The 26527-nt window shown below is 40.4% G+C and overlaps 1 protein-coding gene across 17 annotated transcripts in view; it reads right to left on the reverse strand.

Annotated features, from left to right (window-relative positions):
- Window positions 1-26527, reverse strand: part of CELF4 (CUGBP Elav-like family member 4) — a 1140249-nt gene that overhangs the window by 185054 nt on the left and 928668 nt on the right. For 11 of the 17 annotated variants that reach the window (XR_008848282.1, XM_056542932.1, XM_056542937.1 and 8 more), the window contains exon 4: window positions 7345-7473. Coding sequence is in view for 16 of the 17 variants with exons in the window: in XM_056542932.1 (XP_056398907.1) it covers window positions 7345-7473 (129 nt within the window). In the remaining variant the exon portion in view is untranslated. The remainder of the gene's footprint in view (window positions 1-7344; window positions 7474-26527) is intronic. The other 6 variants (XM_056542835.1, XM_056542861.1, XM_056542913.1 and 3 more) reach the window with 1 other exon arrangement.

The following is a 26527-nucleotide window of genomic DNA, read 5'->3' on the forward strand; positions in this document are numbered from 1 at the left end:
CGCATCTATACATTATACAGGACGATCGCATCGGGTGTCAGAAGTGACACTCGCTGCAATCAGGTACTAAAGCTCCCAGAAAGGAGCAGAGTGTGCTCCATCTTGGGAGTAATAGTACCTGCAGATGAGGACAGATCACAGCAAGTGTCACTCCTGACACCCGATGCGATCCTCCTATCTTTTGCAGAGACACAAGCGCAGGAGAAAGCCGTTCGCATCTATACATTATACAGGACGATCGCAGCGGGTGTTGCTAATGAAGAAATACATTATTTTGAATCGAGTCTAAGTTCGGATTCGGTCCGATTCAAATTTTTCATGAAATTCGGAGTGAATTTGACTTCGTCAGATTTGATTCACTCAACTCTAATAGTTATAGGAAGCAACTGATTTCAGTTATTTTTTCCAAAGGGTGTGCAACCAAATATTAAGTTAAAGGGATATTCCAGGATTTTTTTTTATTTGACTATGCTACAGGGGCTGTAAAGTTAGTGTAGTTCATAATATAGTGTCTGTACCTGTGTGTGACGGTTTTCTCACAATTCTTCTGTGATTTTCACCCCAATATTTATTTTTAACAGCATACAAAATTACTGTTGTCTCAGATTTTTCCCAGGTTGCAATGCGGACAAGACCTGACTCACTAGTCAGCTGATGACATGGAGCCTGTCTGCTTCAATGGGTGGAGGGATCTCTTGGTGGGAGAGAGAGCAACTGCAACTAATGAAACAGCTGTAGGCACCCTGATTGAAAACCACAGGTGTTTTGTTTCAATGGGTGGGGTGGCTGATGTGTGGGAGGGAGGACAATTGAATTGTGGGATTTGTAGTCAAAAAAAGAAAAGTCAAACAGGAAATACCAGTTCACAAAAAGCATAGCCACAGTGTTATGGTAATCTCACAACATAGCCATTTAGACCCAAGACAAGCAAAGATCCTTCCTAAATGTCCATTACTGCCAGGTACATACTAAAATCACCTTTTGGTGGAGAAACCCTTTAAGGGTGCCAATAATTTTGTCCAACCCATTTTTAGAGTTTGGTGTGACATTATGTCCAATTAGTTTTTTCCCCCCCTCTATCTCATATCTATCTATCTATCTATCTATCTATCTATCTATCTATCTATCTATCTATCTATCTAGAAAGTCCATAAAAAGCACCACATCCAGAGTAGTGAAATGGGTGCAAGCCTATTGAACCTTGGTGCTCCGGTTCTGCTGGATATGTAATGGATAAAGGCTGCACACCACATTAGTATAATCCAAAAAGCTGTGAATTTATTCCATGATGCGAATAACAACGTTATGGCGGTGAGAGATCGCCGAAACGTTGTTATTCACATCATGGAATAAATTCACAGCTTTTTGGATTATACTATTGTGGTGTGCAGCCTTTATCCATTACATATCTATCTATCTATCCATCTATCTATCTATCTATCTATCTCATATCTTTCCATCTCATATATCTCTATCTATCTATCTCATATATATCTATCTGTCTTTCTGTCTGTCTATCTATCTGTCTGTCTGTCTATCTATCTATCTCATATCTATCTATCTCATATCTATCTATCTATCTCATATCTATCTATCTATCTAGAAGAAGATAGAAGAACAGCACATCCAATTTAAAAAATATCCGTATGGGGGTGCACGCAGATCCTGGATCCTTGGTTAGAGGACCAAATTATTTAAACAGCAAAAAGAGATCTTGTCAGCAGCAGCGACGTTTCAGTCAGCTCAACCTGAGAAAGGCTTGAGAAAGGTCAGGTTGAGCTGACTGAAACGTCGCTGCTGTTTTGACACCTGTTATGGAATAAAATTTTCACTTTTTTGGAATTGGTGCTGTGGACAAGATCTCTTTTTGCTATCTATCTATCTATCTATCTATCTATCTGTCTATCTATTATCTATCTATCTATCTATCTATTATCTATCTATCTATCTGTCTGTCTATCTATTATCTATCTCATACCTATCTATCTATCTATCTATCTATCTATCTCATATCTATCTATCTATCTCATATCTATCTCATATCTATCTATCTATCTATCTGTCTATCTATTATCTATCTATCTATCTATCTATTATATATCTATCTATCTATCTATTATCTACTTCACCTGTCTGAATAAAGGAGTTTTGTGGTATTGTCGAACACATTAGCACAATTTAACACATTAGGACAATGGGATGGGACAATTGGTTGTGGGGGTACCATGTACCACCACAACCAAATGGATGGCGCTGTACATGAAAAAAAAAAAAAGAAAGGAAGGAGAGGCAAGAACAGTGCTGGTAACTGTAAGAAACCCGGAAGTCAGACCCCAATCCTCAGAAATTCATCTATCCTAAGAAGTGGTCATACATTTTACAGTCTTTGAAAAATAATACTAAAATATATATGATTTAATCTGTAAATATAAAGGGAAGCTGCACATTATGTTGTAAGGGTGCGGAGCAGGAAGACAGGTTTAGAGAAAAACACTAAAGTGAACATACTGGTCCTGATAATGGACAATTATAACTCATATTAGCAGATTAGGGACAGATGTAAAGTTGATGCATGAGAAACAGTGGGAAGAATAGACCTTGTTATATTATATTGATGCAGCCACTAATGGAGTTAAAGCACTGGAGTCATCTGTATGTATATGTAATCAGACAGGTTTTTATTCAAGCCTAATAACTAAACAAACAATTTACACTACTTTACAGTTTATACAAATATCATTTACATAAAAAAAAAAAATACTTGGATGCATCTTGTGCTGAACCTGAGTTATATCCTGTATTATCCTGCAGTGCTGTAATCACTGTTCTGCTGGTGTTGTCAATGTGTACATACATTACATTACTTATCCTGTACTGATCCTGAGTTATATCCTGTATTATACTCCAGAGCTGTACTCACTGTTTTGCTGGTATTGTCAATGTGTACATACATTACATTACTTATCCTGTACTGATCCTGAGTTATATCCTGTATTATATTCCAGAGCTGTGTTCACTATTCTGCTGGTGAGGTCACTGTGTACATATATTACATTACTTATCCTGTACCGATCCTGAGTTATATCCTGTATTATACACCAGAGCTGTACTCACTATTCTGCTGGTGGAGTCACTGTGTACATACATTACATTACTTATCCTGTACTGATCCTGAGTTATATCCTGTATTATACTCCAGAGCTGTACTCGCTATTCTGCTGGTGAGGTCACTGTGTACATACATTACATTACTTATCCTGTACTGATACTGAGTTATATCCTGTATTATACTCCAGAGCTGTACTCACTATTCTGCTGGTGATGTCACTGTGTACATACATTACATTACTTATCCTGTACTGATCCTGAATTATATCCTGTATTATACTCCAGAGCTGTACTCACTATTCTGCTGGTGATGTCACTGTGTACATACATTACATTACTTATCCTGTACTGATCCTGAATTATATCCTCTATTATACTCCAGAGCTGTACTCACTATTCTGCTGGTGAGGTCACTGTGTACATACATTACATTACTTATCCTGTACTGATCCTGAGTTATATCCTGTATTATACTACAGAGCTGTACTCACTATTCTGCTGGTGAGGTCACTGTGTACATACATTACATTACTTATCCTGTACTGATTCTGAGTTATATCCTGTATTATACTCCAGAGCTGTACTCGCTATTCTGCTGGTGGAGTCACTGTGTACATACATTACATTACTTATCCTGTACTGATCCTGAGTTACATCCTGTAATATTCATACCAAGGATTGTACAGTAGGGAAACTAAGTGTCCTCCTTCTCCATGATAGGGGCTCAGCTAAGCAGTTAAAGGGGTGTCTTATGGCAAAAGCTACTGACTGTTTCAAACAAGAATTAACAGAATTGTAAATGCTTCTTTGGAGTATTAACCTCTATGTGGGAGATTTATCAAAACAAATGTAGAGAAAGAGTAGTGCCATTGCCTATAGCAATCAATCAGATTGCTTCTTTCATTTTTATAAAAACCTCTGAATAATGAAAGCAGCAATCTGAGATGGACTTTTCTACTCACTTATACATGGCAGAATTCAACATAATATTTATAAAAAATATATTTTTTTTCCCATTGCACAGTGTTTAAGCTTTATTTGTTTAGTATGGAGACCCCCTTTATGTTTCTTTTAAATGTTACGTTCGCTTTGCTTTAGGCAAGATCATCCTATGTGGGTGTTGGGTTTGTAATCATTGTTGTATTATCTAGAATTGGTCCTAGCGTCCACTACCTGAATGACTTGTTGTATTTAACGCTTGCTATGTCGGATTATCACTTTCTATATTATATCGCACAGTCACCATATGTGTGATTCATGCTTCACTAAGCCAATGAGCAGCTGGGACTAAAATAGTCCCGTTATTAACCTCTTCAGGACGCCGGGCGTATGCATACACCCGGCATCCCGAGTCCTTAAGGACGTTGGGCGTATGCATACGCCCGTTGGAATTCGGGTTCCCGCCGAATTCCGGTTCCCGCCGCTAATTCAGCAGGCATCCCGGCACATCGCCGAGGGGGGTTCTGAGACACCCCCCCCCCCCCATGTCGGCAATCGCTGAAAATTGCATGTCAATTCAGACATGCGATTTTCTGCTATTCCAGGCTGATCAGGTCTCTGGTGACCCGATCAACCGGAAAATAGGGATGATCAGAGCTGTCAGTGACACCCCCAATCATCCTGAGGGATAGGAGTGAGGTCAGAGTACTGCGATCTCCTCCTATCCCCTACCATTGGTCAGAACTGATTCTGACCAATGGCAGCACAGAACAGTGGGTTGCCATGGCAACCCCCGTTCTGCCCCCCCCTCGGGCAGACCGGGAGGAGAAGATGGAGGCCAGTACCTGGCCAGAAGATGGTGTGGGGACCGCAGATTGTCGCTGGAGACAGGAGCAGGTAGGGAAACGATGGGGGGGAGGAAGGGGGCAGTAAGCGATATTTACTGTTGCCCTTTCTAGTGGGTGCTAAACTGCAACTCCCAGCATGCCCAGACAGCCAAAGGCTGTCTGGGCATGCTGGGAGTTGTAGTTTTGCAACATCTGGAGGGTCACAGTTTGGAGACCACTGTTACAATGGTGCCCAAACGGTAGCCCTACAGATGTTGCCAAACTACAACTCTCAGCATGCCTAGACTGCCCAGGCATGCTGGGAGTTGTAGTTCTGTAACATCTGTCCCTTCAGATTTTGCAATTTTCATGACATTTTTGAAAATTGCTGCTCTACTTTGAAGCCCTCAAATTTTTTCAAAAAGTAAAAATATGTCCATTTTATGATGCAAACATAAAGTAGACATATTGTATTTGTGAATAAAAATAAAATGTATTTGGAATATCCATTTTCCTTACAAGCAGAGACCTTCAAAGTTAGAAAAATGCAAAATTTTCAAAAATGTCATGACATTTGGGGATTTTTCCCCCAAAAAGGATACACGTAACGACAACATTTTACCACCAAAATAAAGTAGAATATGTCACGAAAAAACATTCTCAGAATCAGAATATTCGGTAAAAGCGTTTTAGAGTTATTAATGCGTAAAGCGACGGTGGTCAGAATTGCGAAATAGGGCTCAGTCCTTCAGGTGAAAAAGGGCTGCGTCCTTAAGGGGTTAATATCCAGGACCAGGAATACAAGTCTGATTGTAGTATAAACCCACGGCCGGTCATGCCTATAGGAAAAATAGGCAGCCATCTAGAGCGCCATCTTGATGGGGGCGCCACTCTGCCCGCTACAAGAAAGTTAGAAGCCAGATGGTCATCCAAAGCACCCGTCGCTCATCCGAAGCACCCACCCAGCAGCACCAACGTCGCAAGCACCCCGCCAACCCCCCCCCCGGTACCAATATAATCTGCATTATTCAGCCTGCTGGAGGAGTGCAGTGGCTCCATACATACGCTCCATGCAGAGGAGGTTTGTCAACCCAGTAGTAAGGTGGGGCATGTCAAAGGGCGGAGCCAATGGGCGGGGTCAAGGGGAGGAAAAATTAGCTTTCGTCTAGGGTGGCAAAAATCCTTGCACCAGCCCTGTATAAACCCATCATGTAGTAAACCAGGCCTGGACACGTTATGAAGCTAGCTGACATACTCTAAGGCCCCGTACTAGTCACTGCAGCTCCACTCGCTCCCCCAGTAGTGAAAGCAGGTACCTTTCCACTAGCTGTTGCAAAACTACAACTCCCAGCATGCCCGGACAGCCAAAGGTGACTCCTCATAACGTTGATTGAGAGAATGCCAAGAGTGTGCGAAGCTGTCACCAAAGGGGCCACTCTGAAAAATCTAATAGTGTTTCCAACCAGTGCAGCTAAAACTGTTGCAAAACTACAACTCCCAGCATGCCCGGACAGCCTTTGGCATTTTTCAGGTTTTCTCAGTAAAATGGAGAGTTGGTCAGAATGTTTCTAATTCTGGTGCAGACAGAATTTCGGGCACAATGCGCACAACCCAACAAAACACGTCGGGTAAGTTGTAGAGAGGTAGGACTGATTCACAGTTCCATACAGTGTTTAGTCCTATCCAACTGCTATTCTAAGCTACATTGGACAAGAACCACTCAACTAAGTAAAGAGAAATGACAGTATCTTATTACTTTAATGATGGACTGTCTGGAAAATCACAAGAAATTTGAAGGTACCCTTAAAGGGGTACTCCTGTGGAAAACATTTTTATTTTAAATCAACTGGTGGCAGAAAGTTAAACAGATTTGTAAATAACTTCTATTTAAAAATATTAATCCTTCCAGTACTTATCAGCTGCTCCATACTACAGTGGAAGTTCTTTTCTTTTTGAATGTATTTTCTCTCTGACCACAGTGCTCTCTGCTGACACCTCTGCCCATGTCAGGAACTGTCCAGCAGTTGATAAATTCATTACCACTGCACAAGACTAACCCTTAACATCTGGCCTGTACGCTCTTTATAAAAAAAAGGTGTAAATCGAAAAGGCGCAAAATATAGCCTGAGGCTGCGCCTAAATAGAGACAAATCTACACACAAAAACTGCTCTACAGACAATGATGAAGCCCTCGTGTGTGCTCAGCAACTTGGAGAAAACCATTTCCAAGAAAAAACATGGGAATATATGTCCAAACTTCTGACTGGAACTTTAGAGAAGTAAAATTTGTGGCGTAAATTTAGTGCAAACGTGAACCTACCCGTAGAGTAAGTTCACAAGAAGTGAAAATGTTACAGATTCATTCTGGCCCAAAATCTATAAGAATAAGCAACATTTCCAAGAATTTTTAACCAATAGAATGGCAGTAAAGTAAAGGGGCAGCTGCACCCCCCTGTGCCACTGATTTTACCTTTGCTATTTCCATCTGGTCCTCGAAGGATTGTACATTCTTCAATGTTCCCAAAGGCTTCAAATAGTCGGCGGACGTCATCTTCTGACTGCTGTTTATTCAGCATACCCACAAAGAGTTTTCTGTCTTCTGGAACAAAATAAAGAGATGCTTACCACATTTTATGGATGATAGAACGTCATGCATTCAGAAGTGATAGATTAGATAAGTGGATAGATAGATAGATGATAGATAGATATGAGATAGATAGATATGAGATAAATAGATATGAGATAGATAGATATGAGATAGATAGATATGAGATAGATGATAGATAGATAGATAGATATGAGATAGATGATAGATAGATAGATAGATAGATATGAGATAGATAGATAGATAGATAGATATGAGATAGATAGATGATAGATAATAGATAGATATGAGATAAATAGATAGACACATTTTGCTGATCAAAGTCATACAGTTAACTATGTGCAGCTGATCAATATAAAAACAGCCTAAGGCTGGTATCACATATGTCCGGTCCAGCTCACTGCAAAAAGTCAAAACTCACTGCAACTGATGCCAAAGCTGATGACAAAAGAGCATCAGATGTCATCATTTGTTTAGGATCCGGTTTGCTGCTTTGTCTACAGTGACGGAGGGAAACACCTGAAGGGGCCTAAGAACTTCACAAGAAGTCCAGTCTCTCCACACTTAAAATGTGGACCCATTGGGTCCATAGGTGCTAAAATTTGAAGAATATGCTAATGCCAAGCAGTCATCAGCCTCCTCCCCATGAAGTTATCCCTGTACCATTGACAACACAGTGATATATGTCAGGAAATCATGTATCACACCTTAAACCTTTGGGGTCCACCATCCCGGACCTCCAAAAGATTATTTTCATGAGTACTGTGAATAGCAGCACTGGTTGGGGAGCACTGCCCTAGACATATGCAGTAGGTTTATTGGTATTGCTGTTTTGCACATGCTTCTTGGGGAGGTCTGAAAACATGTGTGGACTTCAGTGTGTGTGTTTTTTTTTTGTTTGTTTGTTTTCCGCTAATTTTGTTTATCTCAAAGGTTTTTATAAGGGGTAAGTTGCTAGTATTAATTACCCCATGATCTTCCTGCAATATTGTTGTTCTTGTCTCTTTACAACACATCATCCTGTGGTTTCTCAAGTGGAAGATAAAGTTCCCTTTGCTCAATTTTCCATGAATCTTTGCTTTATTCTCCAACTATATGTAACACAATACAGATGCTCTGCCTCTTGAGATACATGCCATAGCAAACAGTTGATGTCTAAACTAAATGGCAATGTCCCCAATATAACAGCTCCAGTGTCCCCATTATTTTCTCTCACTGAGCCGTTTTTACTATCTAGGAGCAAACACAGGAGGAAATACACAAATATGGATTTCAGTCTTGATTGTCGTATAAGTGACAAATACGGCTCCACAACAATAAAATTTCACAAATTCATCAGCTCACCTCCCTTATAAATCTCTATGTGGTATATAACAAGACATAGTTAAATCTAATAAACCATACTGCATTTAGAGGAATTACTGGAAGTTCCTAGGACCCATTGCAAAATCTATACTGTTTCCCTTCACTATCACTTTCCATCCATAGCACTACTATCCATTTATATAGAAGGAAGGGCCCATAGCCTGGGTGAGACTGACACCTCCGCAACTACTGCTATCTTGCTTACTGGAAATATAGACCTTCTGGGTTTCTATGAATTTTGCATTGAGAGAAAACAGAGAGCTGCAATTGTCAGCATTAGCAACAGAGATAAGCGAACCCAACCCATGAAACTTGCATTCAATCAGAACTTTGCTTAAAGTTGGGGTAGGCTTGAACTTGAACCTTGAACAGTTTGTTTTGGCCAAAATCTGTTAAAGCAGTGTCTGCCACACCATAGAAAGGAGAAGGTGGATTACATGACCTCAAGTTGGCCATATTGCCTTGCAAGAAGCTCTCCCAGCCCATCAGGAGGCCGTATAGGGGTATTAAGAATTAAGGTTATGCACATAGCTTCAGCAGCCATTTTAGAGATAGCAGGTGTTAGATGAAGATCTCTGTGAGGGACAGTGTGGAGTAGACAACACATAGGAATAGGACTACAAAAACGCAATAACTGCAGTTAAAGTAGAACTTTTTTTGTTAGTGCTTTTCTAATTGTTGTGAAAAGCAATGCATAGGGTTTTTTTTTCTTTCACTTTTGCACACAGTCTATGTAAGCGCAAAATCTGTGTTGCAAGCAGGCCCTTTAAGGGAAGCTATGGCTGGGAGTTGAAGGCTAGGACCAGGGACAGTAATGGAGAAGGTATCATGGACACTACCAAGCACTGAGCAGCCAGCACAGTGGAGAGGAGATGAAGTGGCAGATATGAAGTTTAGAGGGAATCTGGCTTGGCACCACCATCACAATCTGCTCTTTAGACTGTTCATCCATAGAAATCCTGGCATCAACTTAAGGACAATCCAAGATTTATTGAATTTTTTTCTTCAGAAAGTCAAGATGAATATAGTCTTAATGAAAATAAGCAGTTCTTATCAAACCTCTTTGCTGATACACATTTTCTATACACCCATGAGAAGCTAGAGGATTATGTCGTATTACGATTAAGGAAAATTGCCGTGCACCTTGCATCTATTCACATCAAAGTCTAAGGTAAATAAGAACTTAGCCCGCTATATTTTTAAGCATTAAATTGCTCCTTCGCATCCTATGGGGAGAAGTATAGGCTTTACACATGAAGAACGTGGCGACAAAGCCATTAAAGGGAAGCAGCGATAGAGTCCATTATGTCACCAAGGCAACTCTTTCCAGGACTACTTTCAATATTAACTTTTCGGCCTTGGCTTTTTTAAGACCAACAAATTATCACCTTGAGCCGAAACACATTGCTTACTCTTTTCTAGGCAGCAATTGAGATATGTTTTTCTCAAGGAAGGATAATCTCATAGGAGAATTGAAAGAGAACAGTGTGCCGCTTATTGTGTGGAATTCCGGCTAACGTATCATTAACCACTACTGGCCGTAAAATGCCCAATCCTAGAACAACTAAAATAGAAGCTTATAATTGTTGCCAAGTTATGGGCGCAGTAACGGAATTGTACTTGGCATGTGCCCTCGGTGACTTTTCATATGAAATTAAAGTTAGCTCCTCGAGACATCAGAAAGGGTAATTGAAACACTTCTTTACAATTGCTCCAACTTAAGTTCTATCTCCATCATCTCAGTCTGTATCGTTCGGAGCCTAGACAAGCGCCATGGCCAGAGCTCACTTAATATTAAAGTCCGTGATTAAATTGGATTCGCCCAAAAAAGACAAAGAACTGAAGACCTGCCAATTGTTAATCCCTTGTTCGCCGTGCTTAAAAATTCAATTTCTGTCTTTCGGGAGGAAAGAAAAGAAGAAGAAATTGACTATGGGTGCCTCATTTTGATGGGGTCTACTGATTTTTCCATGCACTTCAAATCTAAAGCCTCCCATTAATATGTATGCACATGAGGCACTTCTCTCCTTCTGATTGTAACTAGCTTTTTGTCCACAATTTTAATCAAATGTAAGGCAAAGCACAATGAAGAATTACCAGAAGATACGAATTGTACAGTCTGGCCAAGAATCCCCTTTGCACCCTAATGACTCTGAGCCGCATAGGCCCCGGATTGCAATCTTTATTCTTCCTTTGTGGACGTTCATCAAGGTAGACCCAGAAGAAGGCAAAGCACAATGAAGAATTACCAGAAGATACGAATTGTATAGTCTGGCCAAGAATCCCCTTTGCACCCTAATGACTCTCAGCCGCATAGGCCCCGGATTGCAATCTTTATTCTTCCTTTGTGGACGTTCATCAAGGTAGACCCAGAAGAAGTCATTGTACAACAGCTCCGCCATTGAAAACACGCACCTGTGCCTTTTGTGGGAAGTCAGTTCTCCTTTGTTAATTTGTAAGCTCTTGAGGCTACAGTTTTTTGATGTAGTTAAAATACATTTTGAGTATTGGATCCTCTAAAGTACTGCATCGTCAAATCAAACATTGGCAAAGTATAATGTCAACAATTATTATTATTATATTTTTTTAGATTACGATAGGTCGAAAAAACCTTGACCTATCAAGCATTTGGTTGCAGCTATCGTATGTGTATGGCAAACTTACACTTGTCATATGTAAATGTATTATTTTTTTTTGCTTTCTTGATTTCTAAAAGCCTTCATTGTGCTGACTAAGTGCAGGCAGGCAGGCAGGCATTCTTCCTGATCATATAGTAATTCACGCATTGTCAACCTCTGACAGAGACAGAATTTCCTGAGGATCACATTTACTTGGAAACGGTAATGTAACATTATATCAAGGTACATTGTACTTCTTCTGAGGACAATTTCTTGGATATCAGATGGAATTGTTAGAATCATTGGAAACCCAGCAGCAAATATAAGAATGTTTTACGTTCTATTTTAGTTGATGATTTTTTTCTTTGAGGTCTTTGAACATTGATCAAACCTGTCCATTTCATCAGGACCTGCAATCTATTGGTGGAAAGTCACTGAAGCCTTCAGAAGACCTCGAAGAAACAAGTCTGTTTGGCACTAAACCTCCTCTATTATTGTTGTTGAATTATACGTTTATGATTTAGATGCCATTTCAAACTAGGGATCTATCAGATCTATCCTTCATCTATATATATATATATATATATATATATATATATATATATATATATCAATCTATGAATGCCCACTTATAATTGGGTTCACTGGTGGAACATCCAATACTTTGATGTACGCAAATCATAGGATAACTGGTCCCACCTCCACTCCCCGAACACCTGATCTCGGACAGGGCGGCAGCATCCCCAACCAAGGGAACATACTGTACTATGCAGAAAAGATTATCCATTTTTTTATGCAGTTAAAAAGGAACTTTATTGCTTCATCCAAGTGACAGATAGCACAGGAAAAGTAACGCCTATGTGTTTTGGTTCTACAGCACCCTTAGTCTTGGCAATAACCTAGTGGGCTAATCTCATGTGCATTAGTGTTTTAAAGCTCCTGGTGTGTATTATTTGTGCATAAGTCATAACAAGTCATAGTGTACTCCAGATAATTTGTTACTCGTGATGCCGATTTACATTTTGTTACATGTACATGTGAATCATCAAGAGAATTGCATCAAATCCAGTTTTTCAGTATTCAGTAGAAAAGAAAACTTCCTGCACTAACCAATCTTGTATGTATATGTAGGGTTTATTCATCCATATATCATCTAACAAGTAGAGCACTTGCAAACAGGGGTGTCTCACTAAACGACAGTCTGTTTTGCGTTTCTGACGCAAAACAGACTGTCATTCAGTGAGATGCCCCTACTTGAGGCTTTGTGCCGGCTTCCCTCCCTACACCGATATATGGATTCATGAACCCTACGTATTCATACAAGACTGGTGAGAGCAGGAAGTTTTATTTTCTACCAGATTTGTTTTATTTGTTGGTTCTATACCTGTATACTTACCTGGCACCCCAGAGAAGGATATTGACACCTGTTCCCATGGTTTAGGAGGCGGCTCTGTGCTACGCAGTGCAGTGCCCATCAGTCTTGCTCATAGTGGTTGTGTCACCCATGAAATGTATTTAGGTCTCTTAGGTGAACAGTTATATGCATTGTGATTTCTAATAGTATTAATAAAGCAAAGACAGGACTTCCCTGGGCTTCAGACGAAATGGTTCATTAAAACAGCTTTGGAGTTCCTAAAGTTACTCGGTTATACTTTGCAATACTCTCGGTACCTTACAGTACCCTTGAGGCTGATGTAAATGAACCATGCCTACCCTTGCCTTACACATCTTATTGCTTCTGTATAGCACATTGCACCAATGAGCTTGATGCTATTGCTGCATTCTGGCACAAGATTCCCTCGTCTCTGTCCACTTTGCAACCTGTAGTCCTCAAGCAAAGAGGAACAAATGGGACTCCTGATGGGCTGGAACCCTGCACACAAAACACCAGCAATACATTACGTGTAACTGGGCCTGTCCTGTGGCTCATTCTAATAAAACTACAGTCTGTGGAATCTTATGAGCTTTCATTTCCAAGTTACAGGTAATATAAAAGATACATGGGAGTTGTGCAATTGCAGCCAAAAATGTCTCTATGCAGTATTGTGTTCTTATCTCGGGTGCATTGTTCTTTTAGCATTCTTAGATAACCCTGCCCCATTATACTGTGACATCATAGGCTTTCCTAGATAACTCTGCTTAATTGTCTTTCTGTGACATCACATTTCACATCATGGACCATAGATAACACTGGTCCATTTTCCATTAGCTGTTACTGGTCAGATGAGCAGGTGGGGGAGGGGGTCAAACTAATAGTCCTACATTTATTAACCCCTAACTGCTCCCCAGTCAGGGGTCAAGCTAGTTATGAACAGCTTGCCCCCACCAGGCATACGGATACGTCCAGTTGCGCTAATAAGCTAGCAACTTGGACATATTCATACGTCCTGGGTCGGGAAGGGGTTAAAGGGGAACTCCGCTGGAATCAACTGGTGCCAAGCAGATTTGTAAATTACTTCAATTAAAAAATCTTAATCCTTCCAGTACTTATCATCTGCTATAGGCTCCACAGGAAGTTCTGTCTGACCACAGTGCTCTCTGCTGACACCTCTGTCCATTTTAGGAACTGTCCAGAGCAGGAGAGGTTTGCTATGGGGATTTTCTCCTACTCTGGACAGTTACTAAAATGGACAAAGGTGTCAGCAGAGAGCACTGTGGTAAGACAGAAAGGAAATTCAAAAAGAAAAGAACTTCCTGGGGAGCATATTGCAGCTCATAAGTACTGGAAGGATTAATATTTTTTTAATAGAAGTAATTTACAAATCTGTTTGGAGTAAAGTACTTCCAGGATCCCTTTCAACACCTGACTAGTGAAGTTAAGTTTTGGGCCACACTGCAACCTGGGAAAAGCCAGAGACAACATTAATTTTGTATGCTGCTAAAAATGAATATCAGGGGCAAAGATCACATAAGAATTGCGAGACCACTCATCAAACACAGGTACAGACACTATATCATGAACAACACTAACTTTACAGTCCCTGTAGCACAGTCAAATAAATAAAAATAATCCCGGAATATCTTTTTAACAACATCAAGATAGCAAACTGTGTTTTTCGAGGCGACCATGAAGACGGCGGTCAGAGCCTGTAAATAAAGCCATACGTCTCCGCTCTTTGTTGTTCTGGAAATCAACCCCCCCCCCTCCTCTCCTTCCCATAAATTGATGGAGAAATAGGTGAGCAGGTGAAATTATTAAATGGGGGAAATATAATGGGTTTGCGAGTGAAAACATCATTCCGACTCCTCCCTGGGCTTTGTGTGTCTGGCTTTTGTGTTCCGAGGATCCTTGTAGAATTTCTCGATCACCCTGCAGGAAAGGCTTTAATAACCGAAAGTACAGTGTCAAAAGGAATTTTTCAGCCTTTGACAGCCCATAAATTACAGTTCATTGGCTTCTTCTGGGGCTCTGATTTAAATTAATAGGCAGTCAAATCTATATTTTCTCTGCTTTGTCCCTCGATGCCATGGCGCGAGGCTTAAGGGCTAACCGAGCCGAGGAGGATCATGTATTATCCTTGGTGCTAGTAATCATCTGTTTGTATTGAGCCGGCTGGGCAGAAGGCCCACACATCAAGTCATCTCTCAAAGTCTTCGGGCTATGAGGCTCTGTCTACTAAATATGTCAAAGAAATCCCCTCTAACTTCAAGCAAGTTGGGTTCTAGAGCAACCGGTGGCGTGAAGGACCTGAGATGCTCCTGTACAGGACATTCATTTAATAAATTGTCAACGGTCGCCATAGTTATTTCCTTCACCAATACTCTAGAACAAGTCTTTTTTTAGATTGGGTTTCCCAGTGGTGATCCAGCTTGCTTCAGACTGTTCTGTTTGTCTACTGCCTGCCCTGACATACTCCCTGACTAATTTCTGCCTGTACTGATCTCCTGACCCAACTTTGCCTATCCTAGTCATCTGTCTGTTACCGAAGCTGACCAAACTCCAACTGCACAGACCTTTTGCCTGTTACCTGTTAATGAAATTCTGAAATCCACCTGTGCTGAACTTCTGACCCGTGTTGAATGAACTCTACCTGTCCTGGTCTTCTCTCTGTTACTAGTGTTGACAGAACCCAACCTGCCTGCCTAAACCTTCTGCCTGTTAACCAACCTGACCAAACTCCACCTATTCTGACCATCTGCCTGTTAACAAACCTGACCAAACTCCATCTATTCTGACCTTCTGCCTGTTAACCAACCTTATCAAACTCCACCTGTCCTGCCCATCTGTCTATTAACCAACCTGCCCAAACTCCCCCTATCCTGACCTTCTGCCTGTTAAAGGGGTACACCGTTGCTAGGGCCCCCCCCCCGGCAATCTCACACAGAACCTGGTGTTCTAAACAAACGCTGGGTTCCTATGGCATTGGTTGTGACATCACGGCTACGCCCCCACGTGATGTCACACCACGCCCCCTCCATTCAGAATTTACAAATCTGTTTAGCTTTCTGGAGCCAGTTGATATAAAACAAAACATTTTTCCTGGAATACCCCTTTAAAATAAATGCTCCTGACAAAGAGCCAAGAGGGAGGGTAAGGAACACACACTTTGAAGGGGTACTTCAGCCCTAAGACATCTTATCCCCTATCCCGCCACTGGGGACCCCCGCAATCTCTCATGCAGCACCCACCTATCTCAGCTGCACAAAGCGATGATCGCTCCATGTCTGAAGCCTCACAACCACGGGGCTGGAGTATCGTGATGTCACAACTCCGCCCCCTTGTGACTTCACACCCCGCCCCCTCAATGCAAGCCTATGGGAGGGGGCGTGATTGTCAATGCAACTTTGATGAGACCGTCATTACAATATGTCAGGGCTAAAGAAAACTTAGCTATACCAACGTCTCACCTCCTGGAGCCCCACTGATCATGTCTTCCATGCCAAGTCAATTTATATACAGGGGCACATTCTTATAATCTAAATACTTATCATGGGGACCTTTGCTTCTGGAGAATATTTACATGAAAAATGATCTCAAAATTAGGTAACACCAGAGAACATCTGAAACCAAAAAGATGATAGACACATGGGAGGAACCATTAGAGGAAAGCATTGCTCTGCTATTGCTATCTCTAACAAATTTAGATCAGCTACATCTGTATTTAATAAAGACTAAGAAATTCATAATAATAGAAACTTAGCTGTTCAATTCCACAAACACTGCCACACCTACTCCAATAAGCAGTAGTAAGCAACACAACCTGTGGACAGCTATTCTTATAAACAAAGCAGCCATATTTTTCTAATACTATCCAACAACAAGCTATGTCAGACATAGTAAGAATGCCTTTGAATCATAAAGCATGAGTAATCTCATCCTGCTTGGATTAAACACATAAAAGAAATTTAGATGACAAAGTCAACTCTGCTACTTCTGTAACTAGAATTACAGGGACGGTTGCTCGATGTACATAATGATTTATAGCATGTTGACCATAATTGTTAGTTGAGATGACTAGATGGCTCATGGCTGCATGGTCTCCCTTTCTCCTCTCATCTGCGCAGCCCCGTCTCCATTGTCTCTGACACACACAATACGTGATGTAAGTAAGACATGATGGGGATGGCGAGGAGGCAGATGGGGCGGGTGTCTAATCACATTTTCTGCTGGTAGAATGACCTGACAGTGTCATCTTGGGATGGTCATATCATATAAGGGGTCCTCCTCATTGCAGGAATCAGTCTTCTTCATCGAAAGCAGTGCCACCTTCTACAATAAGCAGGGATATGGGGGGGGGGGGCATTTACTAAAATGTGTGTGATTTAGTTCATGTTTTAGTTCTTTTTTTTTTTTTTTTTTTGTAGAGGATACACGTTTTCTGAAATTTCACTCTTCACATACACCAAAAAGCTGCACTAGGTCTGGGCTGGTGTAGAATTACGCCTTATTGGGGGGATTTGCTATTTTTTGCGAAAGTCGCAGTTGATAAATTCATTACCACTGCACAGGTCTAATCCAGTAAATGGTGTAGTGTTTATAATCTAGAGAACGGTGTAGTGTTTATAATCTAGAGAACGGTGTAGTGTTTATAATCCAGTGAACGGTGTAGTCTTTATAATCCAGTGAGCAGTGTAGTGTTTATAATCTAGAGAACGGTGTAGTGTTTATAATCTAGAGAGCGGTGTAGTGTTTATAATCTAGAGAACGGTGTAGTGTTTATAATCTAGAGAGCGGTGTAGTGTTTATAATCTAGAGAACGGTGTAGTGTTTATAATCTAGAGAGCGGTGTAGTGTTTATAATCTAGAGAGCGGTGTAGTGTTTATAATCTAGTGAGCGGTGTAGTGTTTATAATCTAGAGAACGGTGTAGTGTTTATAATCTAGAGAGCGGTGAAGTGTTTATAATCTAGAGAGCGGTGTAGTGTTTATAATCTAGTGAGCGGTGTAGTGTTTATAATCTAGTGAACGGTGTAGTGTTTATAATCTAGTGAGCGGTGTAGTGTTTATAATCTAGAGAGCGGTGTAGTGTTTATAATCTAGTGAACCATGTAGTGTTTATAATCTAGTGAGTGGTGTAGTGTTTATAATCCAGTGAGCGGTGTAGTGTTTATAATCCAGTGAACGGTGTAGTGTTTATAATCTAGAGAGCGGTGTAGTGTTTATAATCTAGAGAACGGTGTAGTGTTTATAATCTAGAGAGCGGTGAAGTGTTTATAATCTAGAGAGCGGTGTAGTGTTTATAATCTAGTGAGCGGTGTAGTGTTTATAATCTAGTGAACGGTGTAGTGTTTATAATCTAGAGAGCGGTGTAGTGTTTATAATCTAGAGAGCGGTGTAGTGTTTTATAATCTAGAGAACAGTATAGTGTTTATAATCCAGTGAGCAGTGTAGTGTTTATAATCTAGTGAACGGTGTAGTGTTTATAATCTAGTGAATGGTGTAGTGTTTATAATCCAGTGAACGGTGTAGTGTTTATAATCTAGTGAACGGTGTAGTGTTTATAATCTAGTGAACGGTGTAGTGTTTATAATCTAGTGAGTGGTGTAGTGTTTATAATCCAGTGAGCGGTGTAGTGTTTATAATCTAGTGAGTGGTGTAGTGTTTTTAATCCAGTGAGCGGTGTAGTGTTTATAATCCAGTGAGCAGTGTAGTGTTTATAATCCAGTGAGCATTGTAGTGTCTATAGTCCAGTGAACGGTGTAGTGTTTATAATTCAGTGAACGGTGTAATGTTTGTAATCCAGTGAGCGGTGTAGTGTTTATAATCCAGTGAACAGTGTAATGTTTATAATCCAGTGAACGGTGTAGTGTTTATAATCTAGTGAACGGTGTAGTGTTTATAATCCAGGGGGCGGTGTAGTGTTTATAATCCAGTGAGCGTTGTAGTGTCTATAGTCCAGTGAACGGTGTAGTGTTTATAATCTAGTGAACGGTGTAGCGTTTACAATCCAGTGAGCGGTGTAGTGTTTATAATCCAGTGAGTGTTGTAGTGTTTATAGTCCAGTGAGCGGTGTAGTGTTTATAATCCATTGAACGGTGTAGTGTTTATAATCTAGAGAACAGTATAGTGTTTATAATCCAGTGAAGGGTGTAATGTTTGTAATCCAGTGAGCGGTGTAGTGTTTATAATCCAGTGAACGGTGTAGTGTTTATAATCCAGTGAACGGTGTAGTGTTTATAATCCAGTGAACGGTGTAATGTTTGTAATCCAGTGAGCGGTGTAGTGTTTATAATCCAGTGAACGGTGTAGTGTTTATAATCCAGTGAACGGTGTAATGTTTATAATCTAGTGAACGGTGTAGTGTTTATAATCTAGTGAACGGTGTAGTGTTAATAATCCAGTGAACGGTGTAATGTTTATAATCTAGTGAACGGTGTAGTGTTTATAATCTAGAGAGCGGTGTAGTGTTTATTATCCAGTGAAGGGTGTAGTGTTTATAATCTAGTGAACGGTGTAGTGTTTATTATCCAGTGAAGGGTGTAGTGTTTATAATCCAGTGAACGGTGTAGTGTTTATAATCTAGTGAACGGTGTAGTGTTAATAATCCAGTGAACGGTGTAATGTTTATAATCTAGTGAACGGTGTAGTGTTTATAATCTAGTGAACGGTGTAGTGTTTATAATCTAGTGAACGGTGTAGTGTTTATTATCCACTGAAGGGTGTAGTGTTTATTATCCAGTGAAGGGTGTAGTGTTTATAATCTAGTGAACGGTGTAGTGTTTATAATCTAGTGAACGGTGTAGTGTTTATTATCCACTGAAGGGTGTAGTGTTTATTATCCAGTGAAGGGTGTAGTGTTTATAATCTAGTGAACGGTGTAGTGTTTATAATCTAGTGAACGGTGTAGTGTTTATAATCCAGTGAACGGTGTAATGTTTGTAATCCAGTGAGCTGTGCAGCGTTATCATCATGTTCCATGGATCATGCGTACAATCTTATACTCCTTAGAATTGCAGTGAGAGGAAAACAAATTGAATGTGTGAGTCTTTGGAAAGCCCTGGAGCGGACATATTAAATGACTTGTTCATTAAGCCCTAGTATCACCGGTGGAGGCCAATACACGTGCGCCCAATCACATCCTAATGTATAACTCCCTTACTCCTCTGGTAGCTCTGCATTAAATATTTACATTATGAGCCGGTGCATTCTCACATTATATGAAATATGCAGTGCTCCGCGGTGCCAAGGCACAGGAATAAACTATATAAAAGGTAGACGTTCCGGCAGTACATGATCACTTGACAAAACAATAAGGTGGAGACTTATTACAAATGGCGATTTCTTTCTAAGGTGGGGATTGGTATTCGCCCCATATACCAGCCTTAGTATTAATGAATCCAAAGTACTAAAACTTCTAAACATTAAAAGTTCTAACATGTTGCATTGTTTTGTGTTGTAATCAAGTTCTGAAAGTCAGTTTAAAATATTGCATTACAAAAAAACACATTAATTTTTACTGTACATCACCATACTTTAGTGATACGGTTCTTAACAGCGCATTTTTCTTGATTCAAACATTACAAAAAAAAAACAAAAAAAAAACACAGCTCTTTGCAGTCTATGCCAGTGTTTCCCAACCAGACTGTCCGGGCATGCTGGGAGTTGTAGTTTTGCAACAGATGGCGGCACCCTGGTTGGGAAACACTGGTCTATGCATATGCATTGTGTCCTGCATAAACACAAAATCTTCCTCATTAGTGATGAGCGAATTTTTGAAAAATTTGATTCAGACAATTCGTCAAATAAAAAAAAAAAACTACATTTGATCAGAATAAATTCTCGGTGAATGTTTATTAGTAATGTATTTTAATAATGTGTTCAATAAAGCTAATACAAAATAGTGGCGGAGCAGCACTCCTAGAGTGTAAAAAACACAGGGGGGTGCAAGCAGACAAAAGCCCGGTCCCAGGCACTGTAGACAAAGACAAAAATATTCTGCAGCACTCCGTAGCATGCGATAAAAGGTGAGTCGTTTATTCCATCAGACAAGTGCAATATTTCGGTCGCCAGTTGTGGCCATTTTCAAGCAAGATAATAGACAGATCGCCCTGGATGTCACTTCTAACACCGATGCAATCGTCCTGAATAATGTATAGATGCGGGCAGCCGGCCGCTCTTCTCTGGTCCCACTGTAATATGAGTATATGCCATATATATACCTATTATTCATATTTCCCACAGAGAGCTGTGAGTGGCTGGAACCATCTGGCCTATCACAGCTCTCTGCTGGAAATATGAATAGGTGTATATATACGGCAGTGCAGAGGACCATAGAAGAGCGACCGGCCGCAACTATACATTATACAGGAGGATCGTAACGGGTGTCATAAGTGACATGAGCGATCTGTCAATTAGTACAGGTACTACTACTCCCATCATGGAACAGTGTGTTCCATGCTGGGAGTAGTAGTACTACCTAAAAAATAAAAAAAAATGCAGGGGAAAAAAATGAAACACACACACAATTTATTAAACACAATATTAAAAAAATATATAAAAAATATATTATTTTTACATTTAAATGGCCCCTTTCTACATTTTTATTTCTTGTCAGCTACATTTTTAGGTCCCTTGCATGCAGGGACCAGAAAATTCAGCGCTCAATATAAAAAATGACACTCACAAAGTAAACTGAATAAAAAAAAATATGATTTAGAACGGAAATTTTTAATATTTAGCGCTGAATTTTCTAGGTCACATTTTTTATAAGTAATGTATTTTAATATTGTGTTTAATAAAGTGTGTGTGTTTCACTTTTTTGCTCTATTTTAATTTTTTTTTTAGATAGTACTACTACTCCCACCATGGAACACACTGTTCCATGATGGGAGCTGTAGTACCTGTACTAATAGACAGATCACAGCAGGTGTCACTCCTGACACCTTATGCGATTGTCCTATCTATTGCAGAGATGGAGTGTCTTTCTCCTGCGCTCGCATCTCTGCACTATACTCCGGACAGTGATGTGAATAGAATTCACATCACTTATTCATATTTCCTGCAGAGAGCTGTGATTGGCCAGATGGTTCCAGCCACTCACAGCTCTCTGCGGGGAATATGAATAATTGGTATATATATGGCATATACTCATACTACAGTAGGACCAGAGAAGAGCGGCTGCCCGCATCTATACATTATACAGGACGATCGCATTGGGTGTCAGGAGTGACACTTGCTGCAATCTGTCTATTAATGCAGATACTACAGCTCCCAGCATGGAGCAGAGTGTGCCCCATGTTGGGAGTAGTAGTACATGCAGTTAAGAACAGATAACAGCAGGTATCACTCCTGACACCTGCTGCGATCATCTCATCTATTGCAGAGATGCAAGCGCAGGAGAAAGCTGCTCGCATCTATACATTATACAGGACAATAGCAGTGGGTGTCGCTAATGAAGAAATCCGTTATTTAGAATCGAGTCGAAGTTTGGATTCGGTCCGAATCAAATTTTTCATGAAATTAGGTAGGAATTCGACCTTGTCAGATTTGATTTGCTCATCTCTAATCATCATCATAACATAAATAATAGTAAAAATAATAGCCACAACAACAAAAACAAGAGATATGATAATAATAATAATAATAATAATAATAATAGTAATCATAAGATAGATAGTAGTAAAAATAATAGCCACAACAACAACAAAAACAACAGATATAATAATAATAATAATAATAATAACAACATAAATAGTAGAAAAAATAATAGCCACAACAACAAAAACAACACATATAACGGTAATAATAATAATCATCATCATCATCATCATCATCAGATAGATAGTAGCAAAAATAATAGCCACAACAACAAAAACAACAGATATAATAATAATAATAATAATAATAACATAAATAGTAGTAAAAATTATAGCCACAACAACAACAAAAACAACAGATATAATAGTGATAATAAAAATAATAATCATCATCATAAGATAGATAGTAGTAAAAATAATAGCCACAACAACAACAACAAAAACAACAGATATAATAATCATAACAATAATAATAATAACATAAATAGTAGTAAAAATAATAGCCACAACAACAAAAACAACAGATAATAGTAATAATAATAGTAATAATTAATAAATACCCCCCCCCCCCTTTGTTTTTGCTGGGGCTGGGCACAGATACAGCAGGGCCGAGATTATCAGCAGAACTCCCTCTGTTGCATGAAGTGGAGAGGAGTTTGTCAGAAGTAGTTGAGCTGAGCTTGTGACATTTAGCACAGTTGATTTGCTTTGACACTTGTAGCAGCGTTGACTATATTGGCCATGCCAATGACTATCTTGCAAAGCAATGCTGATAAAAGACCAACTCAGCACTGCTACATCTCCCTATCCAAATATCCAACAATGTTTTTGTCTCGTTTGGTTTTGCATTGTTTGTCCATCGAGATACAGTAAGTCACCTAGTATAGATTTGATACCAATACATTGTGATATGACCGTGAGCTGTACCAAAACGACAAACTCGGCTCTGCTATATCTGTAGTTATCCTAGGTAAACATTCTGTCTGGAACACACGGGGACCTGCGGTCTCATGCGGTCAGGCTGAGGGATATGAGGCTTGGTTTTTACGGTGATGCTTCTTTGACCAAATAAACCCCATAATCCTGGCTGTGTATCATTGCATTCTCCACAGCGCGTTTCATTCCTTTGATGCTCTCATTGCCTTGCAAAGCGAGAAAGTCCATAAAAAGCCTCATTTTAGCGGAGTGCCACATATTTCACCCCGTGCAATGGGTCATTTTGTGCGCTCGTACATGCACTATTGAGCAGCACCTGAATATTTCCCCTTGGTGAATGGGCTATTGAGAAAGCCCCAAGGCAGCAAAGCATTTCCGACAATCGGCTAAGCCAAGACTATTCGGGGCTGTCTCACCGGCACGGCAGAGTTTACTCACAGCTACCAGCCAGAGCGGCCATTACCCTGCGGCAGAAAGAAAAGAACCACTAAGACTAATTCTGTACCCCCTTGCTATGGGCTATGTCAGTGTTTCCCAACCAGGGTGCCTCCAGGTGTTGCAAAACTACAACTCCTAACATGCCCGGACAGCCTTTGGCTGTCCGGGCATGTTGGGAGTTGTAGTATTGCAACATCTGGAGGCACCCTGGTTGGGAAACACTGGGCTATGTTATCATAATAAGATCATATTTAACAATTTTTACCGAGGTTCTGTCTACTCTCCTGTCCTGCCTATTTTTATCAATAATTGTATTCCCCGTAACATAATAATTCAGTATCTCTGCATAGGCATCACCGATTGGACGGTGTTAGGGTTTTTTGACACTTCGAAATTCCAGTGCACGGACTTGCGCTCAGGAATTTCGCTATATGAAGCATAATGTTGGTGGGAATGGGCCTTCCGCTGACCCACTCACCCTGCAGAATTTCAGCAGAAGTTTCTCCGACACTGAAATTGATCCGAAGAAAGAATGCGCATGTTCGTTCTTCTGCACGGACTGCATTGCCGTCAATGGTGATGGCGCAGGTCCGCGCAGTCCTAGCATTGAAGGATTTTACCAGCCACTCAGACAGAATCTCTGCAAAGAATTACTAATCAGTATAAAGCGCAGAGATTCCGTAGGGTGTGTAGGGGATTAATCTAAATTTCTGATCCTTCTTTTGGGGAAGAGTAGGAACACACCCATAAATGCCTACTGATTCTTTTGGGGAAGAATTGACACAAGCCCATACATGTCCTATCCTTCTTATGATGCAGAGGGGATGCACACCCATACATGCCCAATCTTTCTTTTGGGGAATTGTTGACATACAACCAAACATGCCCGATCCTTCTTTTAGGGAAGAGTAGACAAATATTTATACCTGTCAAATTATCCTTTGGGGGTAATTGACACACACCCATAAATGTCCAATCTTTCTTACAGGGAAGAGTAGACAAACACCCATTCATGCCTGATCCTTCTTATGGGAAGAGTAGACAACTACCCATTCATGCCTGATCCTTCTTATGGGAAGAGAAGACAAACACCCATTCATGCCTGATCCTTCTTATGGGAAGAGTAGACAACCACCCATTCATGCCTGATCCTTCTTATGGGAAGAGTAGACAAACACCCATTCATGCCTGATCCTTCTTATGGGAAGAGTAGACAAACACCCAATCATGTCTGATCCTTCTTAGGGGAAGAGAAGACAAACAACCAATCATGCCTGATCCTTCTTATGGGAGGAGTAGACAAACAACCAATCATGCCTGATCCTTCTTATGGGAATAGTAGACAAACACCCATTCATGCCTGATCCTTCTTAGGGGAAGAGTAGACAAACACCCATTCATGCCTGATCCTTCTTATGGGAAGAGAAGACAAACACCAATTCATGCCTGATCCTTCTTATGGGAAGAAAAGACAAACACCCAATCATGCCTGATCCTTCTTATGGGAAGAGAAGACAAACACCCATTCATGCCTGATCCTTCTTATGGGAAGAGAAGACAAACACCCATTGATGCCTGATCCTTCTTATGGGAAGAGAAGACAAACACCCAATCATGCCTGATCCTTCTTATGGGAAGAGAAGAAAACATCCATTCATGCCTGATCCTTCTTATGGGAAGAGAAGACAAACACGCAATCATGCCTGATCCTTCTTATGGGAAGAGAAGAAAAACCCCCATTCATGCCTGATCCTTCTTAGGGGAAGAGAAGAAAAACACCCATTCATGCCTGATCCTTCTTATGGGAAGAGAAGACAAACACCCATTCATGCCTGATCCTTCTTATGGGAAGAGAAGACAAACACCCATTCATGCCTGATCCTTCTTATGGGAAGAGAAGACAAACACCCAATCATGCCTGATCCTTCTTATGGGAAGAGAAGACAAACACCCATTCATGCCTGATCCTTCTTATGGGAAGTGAAAAAAAAACACCCATTCATGCCTGATCCTTCTTGTGGGAAGAGTAGACAAACACCTATTCATGCCTGATCCTTCTTATGGCAAGAGAAGAAAAACACCCATTCATGCCTGATCCTTCTTATGGGAAGAGAAGACAAACACCCATTCATGCCTGATCCTTCTTATGGGAAGAGAAGACAAACACCCATTCATGCCTGATCCTTCTTATGGGAAGAGAAGACAAACACGCAAGCATGCCTGATCCTTCTTATGGGAAGAGAAGACAAACACCCAATCATGCCTGATCCTTCTTAGGGGAAGAGAAGACAAACACCCATTCATGCCTGATCCTTCTTAGGGGAAGAGAAGACAAACACCCATTCATGCCTGATCCTTCTTTTGGGGAAGAGTGGGCACACACCCATAAACATAATACAGTCATCCAGTCTCTGAATCAGTCGGTTTGGATGTATGGGTGTCCTAAATGGGTTAATCTGAGAGACTGCTTCTCTTGTCAGTTTAAGAGTATTACACGTTTTTATATGACTATACTTGTGTTATATGTTAGTAACAAAACTCTAAGAAAAAATGCATACATATACATGAAGTGGGCCACCGAGGGTAAATACATAATGCTTCATGGAGTCTACAGCAGAATCTCGATCAGCCACTTTGCCCTATGGTAAGACGTGATAATCGCACAGTAAAGAGAAAGAGATACGGTGAAATATAGTCCATGTCCACTTTAACTCT

The sequence above is a fragment of the Hyla sarda genome, chromosome 1 (genome assembly GCF_029499605.1).
Source record: "Hyla sarda isolate aHylSar1 chromosome 1, aHylSar1.hap1, whole genome shotgun sequence".
Lineage (NCBI taxonomy): Eukaryota > Metazoa > Chordata > Amphibia > Anura > Hylidae > Hyla > Hyla sarda.